General features: G+C 37.6%; 1 protein-coding gene across 1 annotated transcript; it reads right to left on the reverse strand.

The window, feature by feature from the left end:
• Positions 1-1,079: 1,079 nt before the first annotated feature.
• On the reverse strand, positions 1,080-17,103 carry LOC149422229 (uncharacterized). Its single transcript, XM_089633550.1, has 9 exons — positions 16,936-17,103; positions 15,622-16,361; positions 10,126-10,292; positions 8,467-8,588; positions 5,714-5,908; positions 5,104-5,220; positions 3,128-3,371; positions 1,320-1,433; positions 1,080-1,154 (listed from the first exon to the last, which is right to left on the reverse strand). The coding sequence occupies exons 2-9, from the start codon at positions 16,346-16,348 to the stop codon at positions 1,080-1,082; spliced, it is 1,761 nt and encodes a 586-aa protein (XP_089489676.1). The 5' UTR covers positions 16,349-16,361; positions 16,936-17,103.
• Between the last annotated feature and the right edge of the window lie 3,410 nt (positions 17,104-20,513).

Genomic DNA, 20,513 nt, shown 5'->3' on the forward strand with positions numbered 1-20,513 from the left:
TACATACATAACCTGAATACAATTCAAAAAGGAATCATAAAGGCTGTACTGAAAGTACCCATAAGAACACCTTCGATTGAAATTTTCAATAGTTTTGACATACCAAATGTACAAAAAATATATGCAAAAAATATATGCCAAAAATATACTATTGAAACTATTCAAAAATGTGGAATAATCTTGTTTGGTTTTGAAATGAGAATATGCTTAGTTCCTACCGGGATGTCATTTATCCAGTTCCTACCTATCCCTAACCATTACCTTGCTGGAAAAGTATTTGAAATTTGGAACATTAGCAAGAAGAACATAGTGCAAATTCGAGTGCTTTTGTTTTGAAAACAGAAGAAGGTAAAATTAAATAACTTTGATTGAAAATTGGAACTAAAAAAAAGACACGTTAATTTCATGGTTTGTGACGTCATACCTAACCTAACCTCAACACGGGCTTGTCCTAGTAAAAATTCGAATGTAAACATACAATGTTAAGAAAAAATTTCAGTTGCAAAGAGAGTCTGTTTCGAGAATGGATATGGAGAAGACTGGAATATATTGAATAACCGATATTAGCGAGATGTCCGTCAGTTCGTGGCTCTCATTTCTAAATCGGAAGCAAAAGGCCGAGTGGTTCGTTGAGAAATTGTGCGTTGCTAAAGCTTAATCTTCATGACATCTCAAACATATAATAGGACTCTTGATTGTTACCAAAAACACCAAGTACGAATCTCTCTGTTTGTTGAAATTGTTTCATAAAAAAAGCACGGAGTTATCTGTAATCGACCTCTAAGTCTCTTACATAGACTGTAGTATAGGGGGCCGGTCAATGCGTGGGTAGCCGTTAGGTCCGGGGTAGAAATCTGCTTTCCCATGATGATCTACACCTCCGGCCGTATGTATTCTCCGGTACTGGTACGCACCCGGACTGCTCGGACCTGGCCGTTGGCCGCCGGGAGAGTCTAAGGAGAGTCCGGCCGTTTTATCTATGTTTTTTTATTTCGTAATATCTACGGCCGAACTCTTACAAATTAATCTAAACATTTCCAATTGTAGTTAATTCAACAAATTATGCCATACAGCGTCGCTTAGGGGCCCGCTGATTGGTCCCGGGCAATCGCCTTGGCCGGCCCATGCACCCTTGGTGCGGGGAAGCGGTATTTCTTAAAAAGCATCTCCAAAGATGTCATAGGCTAAGAGGAAAATAATTTTCTTCAGGGCCTCCTTTGTGGAGTAAAATATCTATAATATAACGCAAGTTAAGCTTATAGAATAAGATAAATGTTTAAATAAGGGTTTTTACATCTTTTTAAGAGCTCGGCACTCACCAATAACATGTTTTTAGTGGCAGAAGAATGTCCGCACACGTTGCACTTGAAGGGCTTCAGCTTGTGGTGCACGGCCTGGATGTGCTTCTTAAGACTCTTGGAGTTGGCGTACATCTGAAATACAATCATATGTAAATTTGAATGAAAGAAAAAATAAAATTATCCGCAGTCAGCAAATCATTTCAAGTCATCAGCTGTCATCTCATTTGTGGACTTATTTTTCCTAACCAAAGACACCTTCCGATGATATTGTAATGTACTCATTGTCTTATCATAAGCATAGCTTTTTGTGTTTGACATCGAGAGTTTACACAGCGTCACAGTAAACTGTGTACCCTAATGTTTATGTTTAGGCTTACGGAATTCGACACTTCCTTTGTGCGAAAGTACTATGAAACAATACATGACATTCTTGGCAATAGTCCGTGTTTACGTTTCAAACGTTAGAACTGTAGCAGACTTTGCCATCAACAAACCATTCTGTTCCTTCTTCCTACTTCCACAGTTAACCACTCGAGCGAATGGTGTGTATATATAAATGTAAAATCTCTGTGGTCGAGGGGTAAGGCTCTCGACCAGCAAGCTGAAGGTCATGGGTTCGAATCCCGGAGTACAAACGAAATTATATTTGATTAATTTGTGTTATTTCACAATTTATTCATTTAAAATAATATTAGTATACACTTGCGGCACATTCCAATAAAATACTCTCAGTATTGCCCTGGTGTAAGATCACCATTCAGAATTGAAACGCTGCTTAAAATGTCTTTCGCCGTGTTTGGTAACCAGATCTGAATAGCCAAGTACTCCCCCACCTTCCTCTTCCCATCTGCTTCCCCTTCCTACAACTTTCAGCCTCACAACATACCCCATTTCGGGTTGCCATAGTCTCACTGGCTCCTCACGGTTGGGAGCAGTTGGGACTCTGGTGCGGTATTCATATAAAAAAAATATACAGTAGAATCCCATTAATTCTAACCCCAATAATTAAAAAAACGCGTATTTCGAAATTTTTGCCAAACAAATCCACAGAAATTTTTTTTCATACAAAATGGTTTTACAAAGTTACAAAATTTCGAAAATTTGTTTTCAGGTAATTCGAAAAAATTGGATTTTTCTAAAAATAAATCATAAAATTTCGTAAATCTGAATCTAAAAGACATCCGTGGTGGTAAAACGCCGAAAAATGTATTTTTACGTGTTATACATTAGTACTATTATTTTTAAGTTTGAAAGTCTGTGAAAATTCGTTTTACGAATTTACACCAAATATCTGAATTTAAAGAGTCGGCCGCGATATTTCGATTTACTCGGAAATATATCGTATTTTTACTAAATTTACTTCGAATATCTGAGTTACAAGAGCCTGCACGACGGAAATCGGCCGAAAAATTTTGATTCACGCGGAAATATGATGTATTTTTACAAATTTACTTCAAATATCTGAATTTAAAAGGCCGGCCGCGACTATAATCTCCCGAGAAAATTCGATTTAAGCGGGAATACATCACATGTTTACGAATTTACATCAAATATCTGAATTTAAAGGGTCGCAAAATTTTGATTCACTAAATTTAAAGGCCAGCCGCAATGGAAATCGGCAACAAAATCTCGATTAACGGGGTAATATATCACATTTTTACGAATTTACGTCGAATATCCGAATTTAAAGGACCGGCCGCGATGGTAATCGGCCGCGAAAATATTATCATCCTAGCCAAGCACGTTGATCCTTCCGAACCTAATTAATGTCATATTATTAACAAGCCATAGTATACATTTGTCGTGGAACCATTTGGTGTGGGTACCTTGCTGCATATCTGGCACTTCTTGCGTGAGTACCAGCGCTGCCCCTGCGGGCGCTGAGGTGCGCACCGGCGGCAGGGCGCTACGCGGTGCTTGTCGAGATGGCGTGCCAGACGAGCGGCACTGTGCGTGGTGTGACGGCTGCACAGCGGGCAGCGCAGCAGGTCGAGCGCCACGCCGTGTGCGCGGTACAGGTGCAGAGAGCATGCCGGCCACCCAGGAAATCCCACAGAGCATACCAGGCACCTGCAATTAATTAATAAACGGCATCATTTCCTTTGGGCGTGTTTCAATTTTTCAAAATTAAAATCGATGGAGGTGTTGAGGAATATACCAAAATAAAAAGGAATTAATTTGTCATTTATCTTTTCAAATCCAGACAAGCTGTTGTAGGTGACTTGTCTATAATAATATAATTTTATATAGCTTACTTTTGCGGGCAACTTTTAAAAGTTCAACTATGCAAGTCAATTTACAATGAAAAAAATGAATAGTTTTACATTAGCAAATTCGGAACCTATTTTTGAGCCTTTCTCTCTTTTAAGCCTTTCCGACGTGTTTGCACAGTGCAAACACCCATGTATTCATTTATTGTAAGGTTCTGCAATGTTTTTGCTTTCACACAAACTGTAACGGACGTAGTTGGCCACATTATTTTATTTCATAACAAAATGTTTTACATTTATAAAATGTACCTACCCCACGCCACTGGCAAAATCACCACTCCCCGCCACTGGTCATTTTGTTCCAATTTTCGGCCCAGGCGGCCTGAAAACTTTGACCCCGAACGGCATCGATACCGCATCGCGCGTCTATCATTGCCGAGCGGATCGATGTTCAACTTTTTCTATGTAAAATTCACTAGGAAATATCAATTTTTAAATGTTGCAAATGTCTGTATTTTACTTGTACATCTTCTCGGCGGTAGTAAAATAAACACTATTTGCTATGTACTACCGCTGAGGAGATATTAAAAAAGCTGTTTTTCACATATATGTATAACCATTTTTGAACAATATTTTTTACCTTTTTTGCGTGTACAAAAATCCAGGAACCTCGTAGCATAGTGAATCTTATCTCTTTCTGAGCGCTATGTTACGGGGGACCTGGGAAAAATACTAACTTAACGATATTTTACAAATTTGATCGCTTTAAGATCATTTTTACACATTTATTTACAAACTTTTCTTATTTTTTGTTGTATCTTGACAAACAAAAATCTAGTTGTCAAGATACACATTCTTATAACTACTATGCATTTAAACTATGTAATTGTTATTCATGTAAGCCTTCAAAATCTTTTCTAACTCGCAAATTTAAGCGACTACCTTCGACTATGCTACCGGCAAAGTGAATATGCAACATTTTGCCGGGGCATATAAACACATTACTGGCGCGGATAGAATCCCCCACCACTTTTGGACTTGCAGCCCAATGTCGGGTGCGAGTCATGCTTATTGCATATAAGCAGCCACATAATAAAATAAAATTAGTTCATCTTTACCACCGAAACCAAGCGTTTTATTATCTACAAGTGACTCCTGCCCAACATCTGCCTCACCTCGCCAAGTCTTCTGCTCCAAAACCTTCTGGTGTTACCTCCTCAAGACAAGCCGGCCCTACTCTGGAAAACCGCCAACGCCAGAAGCGAGCAGAGACGAAAGCACACCCAGTGCCCAACATTCACCAAGCCTGGGTGCGGGAGGCAGATTTCATCATAAATATTTCTACTATCATCATCGGCCGTAAAGGAGCATTCTCATCGGTTGAAGACACGGTTTGGAACCGGCGCCCAAATCTACAGTCTTGTGCGGACTCCCATCCAGTACACAAACGAAGTATTGAATTCTGTCTAAATATAAACTTTCGGGGTACAGTTTACACTCGCGCTGTATAAGCATATATTGTAGGTTGCGAGCAGTTGGGACTCTTGTGCGGTTTCACTTATTGTTTCTATTATTTTGTTTAAATGGCTTACGTGAATGGTGTTAGCGGGGTCTTTATAGAGGCGGGGCCGGGCGGAGTATGGCACAGTTGATGCTGCTCCACGGCGCTCTCGCTGCTGAAGCGGAACAGGCACTTCCTCAACGGGCACCTGGAAACACTTCAAGCTTAGTGATGCAATAGGTTACAATATATACAGTGCGGATAGGAGAACAAAAACCACCTTCAAACTTGTTTGCATGTCGATTTGTGTTGAATTTTTATGTTGCATAATGTGTTGTTTCCTGCGCAATTAATCTGGCATTGTGCAGGCCCAATTGGAGCAGGCCATTCCGAGCGCCGACTTGCAAAGGAGCTGATAGCACCTAACAGACCCCATGAGGTTATTTTTCACAAAAAATATCGCTATAAAAATCATTAAAAATATTATTATTTATAGGCATCTGGTAGTCAAATAGGCGCTGAGCCGTTAAGCGCGCAAAAATAAAACTTCCCATAATATTTTACCACCAGATTGCAATATAATCCGGGCCTCTTCAAGAACGTATTAGAAAATATTTTCCTTAGCCCCAGTTCTGGCAATTCTATAAAAACAGTTACACCACCTCTTGGACCCATTCTCTTCCAAACTTCATAATGCTTACCGGATGTTCCTATCGGAGCACAGTTTACTCCGCACCTCCCGGGCCGTGCGTGGCTGCAGCCAGTATTCGTTAGCGCCACATGTAGCAGTCTCGCTCACTGTCGGAGCATGCTCGCACCCGGACACCTCCTCCTCCTCTTCCTCCAGATCTTCTTCTTCTTCTTCCTCTTCCTCCACTTCACTGGCGGCTTCTTCCCTGAAATTTTATGTCAATTAGTAGAATTTACCAAAATTGATAGAACTATACCAAAAATTGGTCCAATTCTACCAGAAATGATGGAATTATGCCAATATTAAACCATAATCACTAAAAATGGTAGTACCATAACAAAATTGGTAGAACTATACAAAAATTGATAAAATTATACGGAAATTGATAGAATTATACCAAAATTAGTAAATTGGTGCCATTTCATCAATATTGATAAAATTATGGCAAATTTGATCGATCTGTATCCAAAACAGTAGAATTTTACAATTGATAGAATTTGCCTAAACAGGTTCCATTTTACGATAGTTGATAAGAACTAGTTTGTCTAGTCTATACTAGTTAGTAATAAGAATGTTCATTGTAGAAATATATCATTTCTTTGTAGAGCGCCATTGCGGTGATTTAAAATACAAATCATCCAAATATTATTATTATTATTCCAAAAATTGTACCAGAAATTGTAGAATTTTACCAAAATAGTTGAATTTTACCAAAATTGGTCCCATTTCACTGTGAGAAATATTTTTCCAATTTTTTAATGATACCTCTATGGGAATATATCTATTTATTTATTTTACGCGTATTAAGGCTTTTACACTTACGTGATTGGACAATTTTGTTAGGTGGGTTAAGGTCGGGGCTGCTGGAAGGGATTTATTAATATGGCTCGTATTATATGAAGGAGGAAAAAGAGATAGACTTACACAAAAACGAGTCAAAAGAAGAAAAGACCCATTCTTATGAAGCCAACATCAACTGTGAACGGGTCTTCCGCTCATGTCTGTCGAGTTAAGTGCACCGGTACACAAGGGATCAATGCTGCTAACTCGTTACAGCAGGCTCCATTGAAATACCTCTAGAACAAACTCAGCATGCCTATATTGCATCTGAGCATCAGATATGCCAATCGGTATGTTAACAACGGATTGTCAATCAGACGTACCGCCCTCCTTTGCACAGAATCAAGTAGATGTATCAAGTGTTTGGAGTTCTAGCCCACAGGTGGCTCCCAAATTCAAATGTCGGATGTACTTGAGATTTGTACAGGGTTAGCAGCTGTCACTATTGAGGAATGTGCTAGCCCTATGCAAGAAGTAAAATTTCTTGTAAGTCAGATTTACTCGGGCCTTCTATGGAGCCCGATACTTGGGCCGGTATGAGATATTTAAGGCGCCCGAAGACAAGCGACTTTAGTCGCGGCGACAGTTGGAAGCTGTTCCGAAATTCAAAAAAGTCTCCCTAGTGTCGCGTCGCTCGCAGTGGCGGGTCACTCGCAGTGGCGGCTAGCTCTAAGGAGCGTTGGAGCAACGCAATCCCAAAATTTCATTCAATCTAAAAATAATAATTATCAACCGTCATATATAAATTGTATATCACTGCAAATAACTAAACTAACCGATAAAAATCAAAGTAAATTACAATAATAAGAGTAATACTATATTGTTACTATAAGAATGAAGTTAAATTCAACCGGCTCGAATTTTCGTTCTTTGTATCACGTGGTGCGAGAGAATTCCAAATCGCTCATCGAGAAACATTACCAGGGAATAATGCAGAGCGTGGATGCTGACCATAGTATTGAAATTTCTCCGAAACGTGAACGGCGCTCGCCGATGCCCCTTAAACTCTACAGTGAGATGGCGCCACTTTAGTTTCCAGCTCGCATACCGATCACTCCAGCAGGTCTGAATAAGCTTCAAAAATGCTATTTGCTAGTGCCCTTCAAAGCTGGAGGTTTACCTGACCTGACATAGGGATAGACTGGCAATATTTTTAGCCCACCACCCATTTTTGTGAGCAAAGCTAGAGGTGAGTCGTATCGATACTCTTGATACTTGGAAAAACTGGTACAAGTATGAATAAATACCTAGTCCAAATACCTGTTCCATAGTATTTCCCACATGTACTTACTTTTACAAGTATTGATATGTCAAGGAATTATTAGAATTATTATAGGGGGGTTGCTAGATAATTTCTGCCCACGACAATTCCCCACGATAATTTTTTGAATCCATGGAGGGGGGTGTTAGAGAATTTCTATGACAAGCAATTCCCCACAAAAATTTACGAGTGCATTTCCAATCTATGATTTTTCAAAAATCCGTGGGGGGGGTGTGGCTTGAGAATTCCCTGTCGAAAGTTTCCCCACATTCTTTTTCGTGTCCTCTGATGCATTTACTTTGCGGATAGTCCGTATTTCGGTTAGAGGAGCACTCTTCTCAGCGTTTGACGGCCGACGGGTATTGCGTATACGGGTCAAGCGCAATACTCGCAAAACATATCTGTTCCAAACATCTGTTCTAGTATATACGCTTCACCTCTAGTACAAGTGGCCACTGATCGCTTGTGTGCGCACCTCCATGTACTGTAGTGGATTTTATGCCTGCAACTGTCGCCGTGACTAAAGTCTCTAAAATCTTCATTGGGGAGGGCGCTTCATAGAATTTTAACGGAAATATTATGGTCCCGCCACCGAGAGCTGCGTTAGTTAATTAGCGAGGTTAATGAGAAAGAAGGAGAGGTTACAAAAGAACGGTAAGTACCTGTCCTCGGGTGGGTGTTCCAGCAGCATGTGTTGGCGGCACTGCAGCACGGAGGCCATCTCCTCTCCGCATCGTCCGCACACGTACCGCACACACTCCCCCACCTCCACCTCCTCTTCGCCCTGAAAAACAATACCACAAAAGAGTCCCAACTATTCCCAACTGTCTGGAGCCAGTGAGACCATAGCATCCCCACGATGGGTCACAAAACTACGGATACGGTTAAAAATGTTTGCAAAATTTAAGGTGAAGCACTGTGAAGTAATTCAATCATGTGTTTTTGGTTTGAAAATTTTATAACTTAAATATTGTAGATGCTGGAAAAAATAAAACATCAGGCCTATAAAAACTGCTTAATGCGTAATGTGGCGAATAAAGTTCTTTAGAAAATGATCGAAAAACATTTTAAAATTTGTCCTTGAACTTCACAACATAAAATAGAACATGCTTTTTGGTGACATTTTTTTGCAATATTTATTTTATTTCTCCATAAATTTTAATACAGCATAATAAATTTATTACAACATAATAATATTGATTTATATTATATTACATAAACTATCTTGTTAAAGCTGATGCTTGTGGTCAGGAGAGGAAAACAGGCAGGAATTTCAACCTTACCTACACAAGGTAATTTTTTTAATTTATTGTTATTAAGTTTAATTTGTAGAACTCCATTTTTATTTTTTGTGATTAAATTTACAATTTTATTTTATTTATAAACAAGTTCTGCTGTGTACTTATTACTACACGCAACAGCTGTTTCGCCCTCTGAAGGCATTATCAAACTGTGGAGCAGCCACTTATAGACGAGTACTTATATGGAAATAATATAAATAAATAAACGGTTTTAAATAAATTTACTGCGCGATTTCGTCCGATTCCGAATGTTCCACGCCGCAGTACATTGCCTTAAAGTTTATTTTTCTGATTCTGTTCATTGCATTAAAAATGTGTAATTTTCATTCATAATTATTGGTTTTAAAATGATCCAAAACGCCACATTCCGAAACGGTTCTAACATCATTTACGATGTAGAAAACATTACTAGCTGGTGAGATGGCTGTCACTGATGATGGTCGTCATGATATCACTAACGGCAAATCAAAAATTGCACATTTAAAATCGATATAGAAAATTCAAGATAAAAATAAAATAAAAATGCTGTCATTATGTAAAGTAAATTTTTTTAATAATTTTTTCGACAATGAAAATACTCTGTTGTCAGGCTAAGGATAGTGAGGAGAGGAAGGATAGTGGGGAAAGGGAAGATTGGGAAGTACCTGGCTATTAGCAGATCTGGTCACCAAACACGGCTAAAGCCATTTCGAGCATGGCCTTTCACCAGGGTGATACTGAGAGTATCTTCCATGCATTCTTTTTGATGAATCAATAAATAGTGAAACAGAACAAATTAATAAAATAAAATTTATTTGCACATGCCAGGATTTGAACCCGCAACCACTGGATTCGTAGTCGAGGGCCTTACCCCTTGGAACAGACACCAGAATATAGCGACTGTGTGAAGTAACACTAAAATCTAATCAAAGGAACCCTTTAATAATCTCTTCACCTTTATTGATCTTTTGAAATTTATTATTAATATCCTCCATCGCTACAGTTATGCCAAAGATCATACAGAAAGTAATAGAACAATACCTTAAGTTCCAGCGATGGTTTCCACGACTGAGCCTCGGGGAGTGACGGAGCGGCCCCTGGTGGGGCGTGTCCCTGGTGGTGGTGCAGCAACAGCTGCTCCATGTCCAGGGTGGTGAAGCTGCAGCGCCGGCACTTGATGGCTCTCACCACCTCACCCTCCACGCTGTCTGTACAAATAACATCTCCATTGTGTACATTAAATTATACGAAAAATCTTTGGGCCTGCGCTAGAAAATGAATCTTACTTGGATTGATCTTAAATTCATCATTTTTGCCATTTTGCAATTTTTGAGCAAATGAGCGAATAATCATATTTTTCGCAAGATTTCTGGTATTTTATAACAAGAAAGGAATATTATACATTCAAAACATTTCTTTGTCTATGGTTTTGATACGCTTGAATAGCCATAAAATTGAAAGCAGATAGCTTCATGCTGAACGTTATTTTTCACTTCTTTTGTTGGAAAATACCAAAAAGTTTGTATAAGATCCAGGGGGTATAACTCTGATCGAAAATTGGAACCGAAAAAAAGACACGGTAATCTCTGTGGTCTGAAACGTAACCAAATCAGCTATCCAATAAAAAACTCTGAATTTTGACAGCTGTGTACTGGCTGAGTGGATATCTGTGGTGGTTTCGTTTGACATCTTGAACTTGAAGCATGCCGTTGTGTTGTAGAGATTTGAATATATTGTTTATCCGATATTAGTGAGATGTTCGTCAGTTTGTGGCTTTCATTTCTTAATCAGAAGCAAAAGACCGATTGGTTCATTAAGAAATTGTGTGTTGTCATCGAGTAATCTTCCTGACATCTCGAACACAAAATAGGACTCGTTATTGTAACCACAAACAGGTGCGAATTTCGTTTTGTTTGTTTCTAATTTGTAAAAGCATTAACATAACTTGACCGCAGAATTGAATCTATTTTCGTTTTCAGATTGTATCCCCGTGTTGTCGCCACGATTGGATTGTGCGTATTGTGATGCCGTATCGAATCGTAATTATGTATATCGGTTATGTCATGCAAGCATCAACCAATGTATAATACATCAATGCATGCAAGGTATAATTCCATCGTTCTACTTTATTAATTAATGATTTAACCTGTTATCTTAATAAACTCTAAATACTCAACACGTAACGGAATTTTTAATTGTTCTCTTAAAAACGGAGAAATGTTAAATTCAATACTGTCGTAGTATCATATCTTTTAAAACTTTTACGACATCTGAATTGTTTATCCCAATGACAATCATATTTGAAAATGATCATTCAAATTTCAAGTAATTTTCACGACAGCTCCATTGTTTTTCTCAGGAAAAGTTTCCACCTGATAAAGTGCTGTCCTGAGAAAATGAGCTGTAAAGAAAAAAACTCATTTTCACAGGACAGCACTTTGTCAGATGGAGCTTGTCATGAGGAAACATTCTGGGGGCGTCATTCAAAATGCTTTCCATTCAAATCTATATTATTTAAGAGATTGTCTGTTTCGGATGTGCAGCATCATCGCCTCCAGATGAAGTCACCAGTCTCTTGAAACCGTTGGAAAACCCGTTGAACGGCAAACGGCCTAAGTTTAGTTGCCCAGCAACATCACATTGTCGCATCCCTGATTGCAGTAGTGCCACCACTTGAGTGGCTTCGTCAGTAGTGGTGTTCATTTTAAGGGGTTGTTTTCTAGCGCTAATATTCATGTGTGTCCTCTTCAACGTTCTGATAGTGAATGACCTACATTTGAGTTAAGCCGCTCCTTTTATAGCGAAAGAAGATGACACAAGTTTTGGAACCTGTAAAGAGTATATGCGCACAATTTTTTTAACGTCCCGTACATGGAAAATTTTCATCGTTTATGAAATGAAACTATTGTCTGATAAGAGGTCGTTAGAGGACCCACCATCAAATCATTTCAAAAACTATTAGCGCCCGTGACCCCAACTCAGGTAATATGCTCATTAGCGATGTGTAGGTTCAGCCGGATTGAGTCCTTGAGCCCGAGTCCTTTGCGGGAAGCGGGTCCTACTCCCACTCCTTTTCGTAATCAACCACTCCCAGAGAACTCGGTCTGGGACTCGGACCCGAATGCCTCCAATCAACGACTCCCAGAGAACCCGGACCCGAGAATGCCTCTAAGGACTTGGACTCGGACCCGAATGCCTCTAATCAACAACTCCCAGAAAACTCGGACTCGGGGTCTCGAACCCGAATGCCTCCCTCCACCACCGGCCTCGCGAGTCCTGCAGTGAGTGGTAAGTTCTGGTGGTGAAGACATCTTCTGTTTACCTGCTTTACAGTAAGTGGATGTTTTGTTTATTGTTTAATATCTAGTACTTATTGGAGTTATTTGGGGTTATGAGTTGCTTTTCTAAACCGATGAGCTAATTAGTTAAATAATAATATCGACTGACATGTACTAATAAATCAATAATAGCAATAAATTATTTGAGTGATGTAAAAAAAAATAAGTTAAGTAATATTTAATTTAATTAGGTGTATAAAAATTAGGCTGTGACTGGGGTTTTCACTTTAAAAAAAATTGATTCTTACCCTAGTATTGTCGATAGTTTTATCAATCAATTCTGTTTCAGCAATCAATTCTGCCATTCGATACAATTAACAGCATTCCTCAAAATATTAGTATTGAAACAATAAGAAATGATTATTGCGGCTTATAGCCAATGAATTCACCTAGATTTTACCATTTTTCCAATATTTTTAGACTCACTAAGTACTCTAGGATGTACCTAGAGGTGCTACTAAGATATTGCAATACTTGCAAAAATTTGACGAAAAGCGCTCCAGTGGATGTTTTTATTTATCTTCTAAAAAACACAAGCCACTAAAAAGCATCTTGCCTATTATTTATAATATCCATAACACTTCATTGTAAATATTTTATTTTTTGTTGTCACTGTTAATAACTACAACGACTACAGAAAACAGATAAAACAAGTTCATTGGATTTTGAAGGAACAACCTTGGAAGGCTCAGCCATCCGAAAGTTATTACCTTAAATCAAGCCCATTGTTCGTCCCTTTTTACATATTTTTAAAAAAATTGTTGGCTAAATCAGATAATTCGGGAGTTGCAGCCAAGCCGATTGTTTGTTACAGCGTTTCCCAAATGGTGGGTCTGGAGTCTGGATAAAATAAAAACTCTAATTAATTTATTATTTTACATTTAACTTCATCTCATAACAAAATATTATTGTCTTCTGTTATGAATTACGACTCTCATTTTGTGATACCTATGACATATTACAGCGCCCATAAGGTGATTTTTTCACAAAACGGCGCTATGCCAAATATCCAACATTATGTGCATCCTGTACTAAATAAATAAATAAAGATAATCTTAGGAATTTGATTCAGGTGGTTGTGAAATGGCCTCTGTCTTCCCTGACTTATACCGCAAATCAATCTTCCATATTACACACACACTAATCTAATAATCTCCTGAAACACCTTTCTCCGCTCTTCATGTCCAAACTATCTAAGCGGTCCTTCGACCAAGTATCTCTAGACAAGCCCTGTGATCTTAAAAATGCCACCCGAACCAAAAACACTGGTTTACGTAAACATTTATCAAAAACAAAGTGCATTTTCTCGCAGTCCAAAGATCACAATAAGCATTGGTTTTTTACCTTTTATTGGTCTGTGTGGAGCAAATTTGTCCTCCAGTAAGTTCGCGGCAACAGAATCGCTAGTTTTGTGAAAATCTTTTTTTTTCAAACACAAACATGAGGCAGTCCGTAGTATTTTAGGTACGGGCTATCGCAAACTTTATTATTAACAAATTGATCAGTTATATGAATACTTCAAAAATAGATGTACCTAACAGATAGATCCGAGGCAGCGTACAAAGAAAAGTAACAAAAGATCAAAATGTTTAAATTCTTCCTAAGAAAAAAACCACGTTACGCAACAGATGCGACGGAACTCGATCGGTAGGTAGGTACCTAGTAGTATTATGAAATGACGCGTTAGGTGGTATTACTTTTGGATTGAAATTAGGTATGGGAGGGCTAATCTATACTTATTATATCGATGAAGCGGTAACTTCTTAATCTTGTGCATTACGCCGTGCACTTTTTCTCCATATTTGTACTGTCTTACATTCCTTTAAAAAATATTAATTAAGGTTAGTTTTTTTTAATGTAAATAGGTAGGTTCTAAAATGTGTAGGTACTGAATTAGATTTTATTTAAACAATACGTCAATATTGAGTGAAATAAAATTTTGTGGATCTGTGAAAAAAATAAAACCAAGAGGACTGCGGAAACAAGTTTGGGAAACGCTGAGAGGAATATAATATTCATTTTGTCACAAAATCATATCGACTACACGTGCTCCACGGCGCGGTGGGAGGTCTGCTGTGCACGCGTTTGTCTCGTGTGTTTTGCTGTGTGCCGGTTTTTAGCATGCGTTTTCTCGTGTGTTTCACGTGATAATTTCGCGGAACATTTTTTACTTTTTCATATTTTTCATGGCTGTTTTAGAAAGTATCTAAGTATTCGCGTTTTTAGTTTTGCTCCCAAATCTGCCTGTAAATTTCTGGCAAATGTTTATTTTTAATGATCCTGAGACATATATATGTATATATTTGTGAAACCAAAAGGAAAAATATACAAATCAAGTATATAATATACACAAATCCTACAATAATATATTGAACAAAGTGTGTATGTATTGTAAAAGTTAAAAAAAATGGACTGGAATAAATAGATATTAAAACATGTTGTTAATTGTTAAAATTTTAATAGTTTAATGCTGTACCTAACTACTTCCTGACTTTGTTTTTAAAACATCTCGCCTTTACTGAGTTTCATTTGATAGAGGCTTCGACCAAGTACCTTTATCTATATCGATGGACAGAGATTATGAAAACGACAAATTCTCAACGACAACCGAAATTTATGTTACTACATTTGATTTATTACTGCTTACGCGTGTGCTAAAATTATCATCTGGAACTTGGAACCTAATACTACATCCGTTACGGCCTCGCATTAGCCGTAGCCCAATCAGCTGGAACACGACAAGACACGAATGGATTTCGTTGAACTTCGCCAAAATGTAAACTGCACAACTCGCGACTCGGGTGCGATGGGTGACGGGATTGACTCCGTGTTCTCGTGTGGGTCCGAGTTCTTGTGCGGGTCCTTGTCCTGCTACGGGTCCGAGTTCTTTCGCGGGTTCTATCCGAGTCCGAGTGCCGAGTCCTTGGCCGGACCCGTGCGTCCCGGTAGTCGCCCAGTACCCAGTCCGCACCCAAGAACTCGGACCCGGGACCCACTCCAAGAACTCGAGTTCTTTTAAAAGGAAGCAGTCCTCGGATGCCTCCGGAAAAATGCAGAACTCACCCACCTCTAATGCTCATGTTTCACCTTATTCCATAGCGAGTTTATTGTTGTTGTTGTTCTTTAACTGAACTGTGTTTTTTACTAACTTCATAACACTACAATAACTCTAAACGTGAATATTTGGTTGAAAACTCACCATTGACTAGGATCAGACCAGATTCCTGGAGTGATTGTGAAGATCCATAGTATTCTTCTTCTCTTTCAACTTCCTCCAGCGCGTAGGGGACCACATCTCCACCATATCTCTGCTCATACTCTCCTTCAAACTCCAGCACCTCTTCCTGACTCTCTTGCAACTGTAGTTCGTCTTCCTCCCCTTTCAACTGTTGCTCCTCATATTCTTCCTCTCCTTGGTATGTTAAAACTTCCCCATCCTGAAACTGAAACTCTTGATATTCCCTCTCTTGCATCTGTGGCTCTTCCTCTTCCATCAGTTGCAACTGTAGTACTACTTCTTCCCCATCCGCCTCCTGCAACTGTAGCATTCCATCTTCTTCATATTGCAAATGTAGCACTTGGTCTTCCCCGTCTTGCAACTGAAGCCCTCCATCCTCCCCATTTTGCAACTGCAACACTTCACCTTCCTCATCTTGCAACTGTAGCACTTCATCTTCCCCATCTTGTAACTGTAGCACTTCATCTTCCCCATCTTGCAACTGACGCACTTCATCTTCCTTGTGTTTCAACTGTAGCATTTCCTCTTCCCCTTCAAATTGTAATACTTCTTCTGTCTCCTGAAACCCTAGAACTTCCTCCTGAAATCCTTCAACTTCCCCATCTTCCTTTAGAGGCTGGGAGAGCATGTAGAGGTTCCCTTGAATGAGGAAAATGGGACCCCTTCCCTCATAGTGACCTTCAGACATGGTACAGCTTTATCTGAAATTCAGAAAATATAATTTTTTACACCTGGATTGAAAAAATCAAGTTATGACCACTGTTTGTCTAACAACCGAATGAGGTTTGAGCCCAATATAAATAGATTATATTTGGCGTATGAAAAAATGAAAACAAGAATTATTTTTTAGGGGTTATAAAACAGGCGCATTTCAAGTGATTTGAACTTGAGATTCATCAAATTTGCGAAAAGGTAATCTAGCTGTACTAATAAAAAGCGACTTAAATTAAAGTTGGTTACTATCGAAAGTAAATTTCATGACACCCTAGACCGCTCAAGGTGCAGCAAGTAAGATAATATTCTTTTCGGCGACAGTGGCAGAAATATGTGTGAGGAAAATGTATTGAACATTTCAGTGAGAATACATATATTCATATTTTAGGAAATAGAAAAACAGTTACCAAAATTTATTTCTGAAATCATGGCGTAGTAAGTATTTTATAATATCAACGTCATAAGTCACAGACCGCCAGCGAAATCCGGGTAAATATTACATAAATAAAGTTTCGTGGAAATAGAGACATGCATATCTTAAAACCATTGAATGGAACTTACATTATAACGACAACATCCTAATAAAATATGCATAAATAAGTTGTGCTTTTCGGAAAATCACTAATTCAATACATTTTCATATTTAAAACAATAATAATAAAAGCAGATCTAAAAGCCTAGCAGCACAAATAAACCACTCTCGCTAGCAGGTAAATAAAATATTTTATTTTCAACTGACAGTTCATGTTCACATGTTGACAAGAGTCTACACGGCTTATCAATGTCAAACCAAAATGATCTCTATTTCGTACTGAGAGAACGTTGAGTAATTCTAACACGAAAAGAAAACTTATTATTTTTTAATGATAAACTAGTGTTTATAAGACGAGGTTTTTTCATGCATGGCACAAATTATTATAAGCAATAATTACTCGCCTGAAATATCCACACATATTGAAAATATCTCCTGAGTAAAAATAAATTTACTGAAAAAATATAGTAAGCAACAATTATTGTTGATTGAAATATTAGTACATATTTAATTATTTGGCGGATTATGAATAAGCCGACGTAGCTTAGTTATTCAGAGCACTGACCGGCAATAAGAAGGCGTGGGTTCAATTCCCGTCGGTGGCATTTATTTTTGGTGGAAGATATTTTCAATTTGTATGGCGAGTAAAGGAAACGTTAGCACTTGTTTGCACTCAAAAATATCTGGTAAGTACTTTCCAAGAACCTTCAGTTTTATTTTTTCGTCATAAGATGATTATGTCCAATCATTTTATGATTTAAAATATACCGGGTTGAGTGACTAATTTTGCCAAAATTCCTCTTTTTGACTCCCCAATGCCTTGCCGCAAGGAGAACCTCGACCGTTTTCTGTTGTCCAACCAACAACTAAGCCTGTCGACCCACTGGACCGGTATCGGTAAGCAATCGACATAAACCGAAGACACTGTACAGAAAAGTAAAGACTACTATGGTTTGCAGCGCAGCCATTATGAGAAATTTCTGCTCAGGATCTTGAGTTTATGTTGGTTTCTTACCGATATCGACCCAGTAGGACAACGACTTTACTTTCTATTATAATCTTAGCCAGCTGTCCCATGGTCCGGTAATGAATCGAAATAAACAGAATACTGTAACACCCTGCGCAGAAAATAAAAGCTTGCTATGGTTTGCAGTGCAGCCATTGTGGGACTTTTCTGTGCATTAGAAATAAACATATAATTTTTGAAATATTAAAATTTTTAATGCAAACATCAAAAAAAATTAAAATGGCTCACTTTACATTACTGATAATGAAAGAAATTTTTTTTAGACAAATCGTTGCTCTAGTTCGTTTTTATCCAACAGACCAAAACGTAAATCGCTTCAAAGTTTTTTTTACGAAAAACGCATTTACAATGAAATTAGCTCAATTCTAAGCTTACTGAAATTATATTTCAGCATATGAATAGCCCTATATACATAAATAGACTGGACCACACTTACAATACTCGTTTTACGTTAAATGAAGGACTAATTGTACCTAAGCATTTAAACAAATATGGACAAAGAACACTGGACTACATGATACCTAGTTGCTTAAATATGTTACCTGCTGAAATAAAAAAAATGTACAAATGTAAAAACAAATATTATTTTGAAAAATTGGCTCGCTGAAAGAAATAGTTTGTATTAGAGTCTAATACAAACTATAGGTAGATACTATCACTGTTGTGTATATGCTTTTATATTTTTAAAACAAATTGTTATTTTTTATTGTTATCATTTATTATTTATTTTTATCTTTTTTTAATATTTTTTATGTGAAAAGTTGCCATCGACAAACTACTGAAAAGTAGTTTATTGGAACTTTTCTGTTTTTTCTGTATTTTATTTTATTATTTACTGTAATATATATTTTTGTCTTGCTTTCTAAATAAAAAAAAAAAAATTTAAAGTTTTTTATTTTTAAGTAAAATTCGTTCCAAATTTTTAAAATTATGCAGAAAACACGTTTTTAATTTGGATGTAGGACAAAGTGTTGGATATAATTTTGGTGGACTTAAGACAAACTGCGTCTTGAAAACACGTTAAAAATATTTTAATATATTTTTTTTTCACTTGTATTGTATAAATAAATGCTTCCTGAGAACAACTGCATACTTAACTTAATTTCGCCAAAAATGGTCTGTCTGATCACGAAAAGTTTGTTCATTCTTCACAGCCAATTTTGCAAGGAGTCCAAAGAAGGAACTAACAAATAAATTATTTGTTTTAGATCAGACTTTTTAATGTAGAGATGCAACAGATATCCCGTTACCAACCACTATCCGACATACCGGGCCACTTTATAGATCTTTTTTTTTCTCTAAACATTTATTACAAAACCATGACTGGTTTTTTTCTTCAGTTGGAAGAATATTACATAGCACACCGCGAAACTGTTTGTTTCGTGTTTTGTTCATGCGGTTAGCAAACTTTAATCAGTGTTTAATGCAGCAGCACGGCTCATAATATTGGTCTCTAAATATTTGCACATTTCAGAACACCTTCGTAACCTTCACTGGCTCAAGTGCCCTAAAAGAATCCGGTACAAATTGTGCGATGGTGTTTAAATCCATCATTGAAATGGCCCTACCCCTACATCTTTGAACTATGCGTCCCGGAATACACATTGCATAACAAGTCCAACAGAATTCAAGTCTAAACTAAAAACTTACCTTTTTAAGCTCTCATAATCATTAAATATACCTGCCTGAGATTAGCATTCTTTTATTGCCTGTAAAATACATCCTAATCACACTTTTCTTATTGGATTTATATTATTCGAAATCTGTCTTATACTGAGAGACGGATCACATTTAGGAAGATGAATTCTGATCGTAACCTTGTACTCTGGTACCGCTCAGCATAAAATTTGCTTTTCCTTTCCTAAACACGCTCATTAAAGAAAATAAACACATTTATTAAAATAAATACCTTTCTCTAACAAAACAATAAACGGTATTCACCTCAAGTTACCTACCAGGTAAGAATGGAACTGTATATTATATGCCTGTAAAATCTAAATAAATAATAATAAAATATGTAAACTCTAGCATTACGTTCATCAATCAAATGCATTGTACAATATGGATTTGTGTTAGCGATCGACGAACCGGTAGATGCAATCTGTTAACCATAAAGTAATAATAGTTTGACTAGTCTATAGTAAGTAATAAGATAGATAATTGTAGAAATGTATCATGTATTTGTACAGTGCCCTTGAGGTGATTTTGCACAAAAACGGTATACAAATCATCCAAATATTATTATAAACTATACCATACAAACCTTACACGAACGAATACAGCAAAATAAGTTGCGCAACTGACAGTAATTTCGTGTCGTCAACTGTGCCATGCCGTTGCCGCTTTCTAACGAGTTTGACCTTAAAGCCTGTGACAGACAACGCTATATTCTCGTGGCTCGTACTACTTCAGCATATTGCATGATACTCTCAGATGATTGTGATCTCTCAGCATCATGCAAACTTAGTATGTACTGGCCGGATATGCGGTAGATATCCATTTTGTATTCACAATATCTACCCCAGCAAAACTAATATGTAGTGAACGCCATGTCAAGGGTGCAAGCTATAGTTCCTCTTT

The sequence above is a fragment of the Hesperophylax consimilis genome, chromosome 7, assembly GCF_061612785.1.
Source record: "Hesperophylax consimilis isolate HC1 chromosome 7, BYU_Hcon_1.0, whole genome shotgun sequence".
Classification (NCBI taxonomy): domain Eukaryota; kingdom Metazoa; phylum Arthropoda; class Insecta; order Trichoptera; family Limnephilidae; genus Hesperophylax; species Hesperophylax consimilis.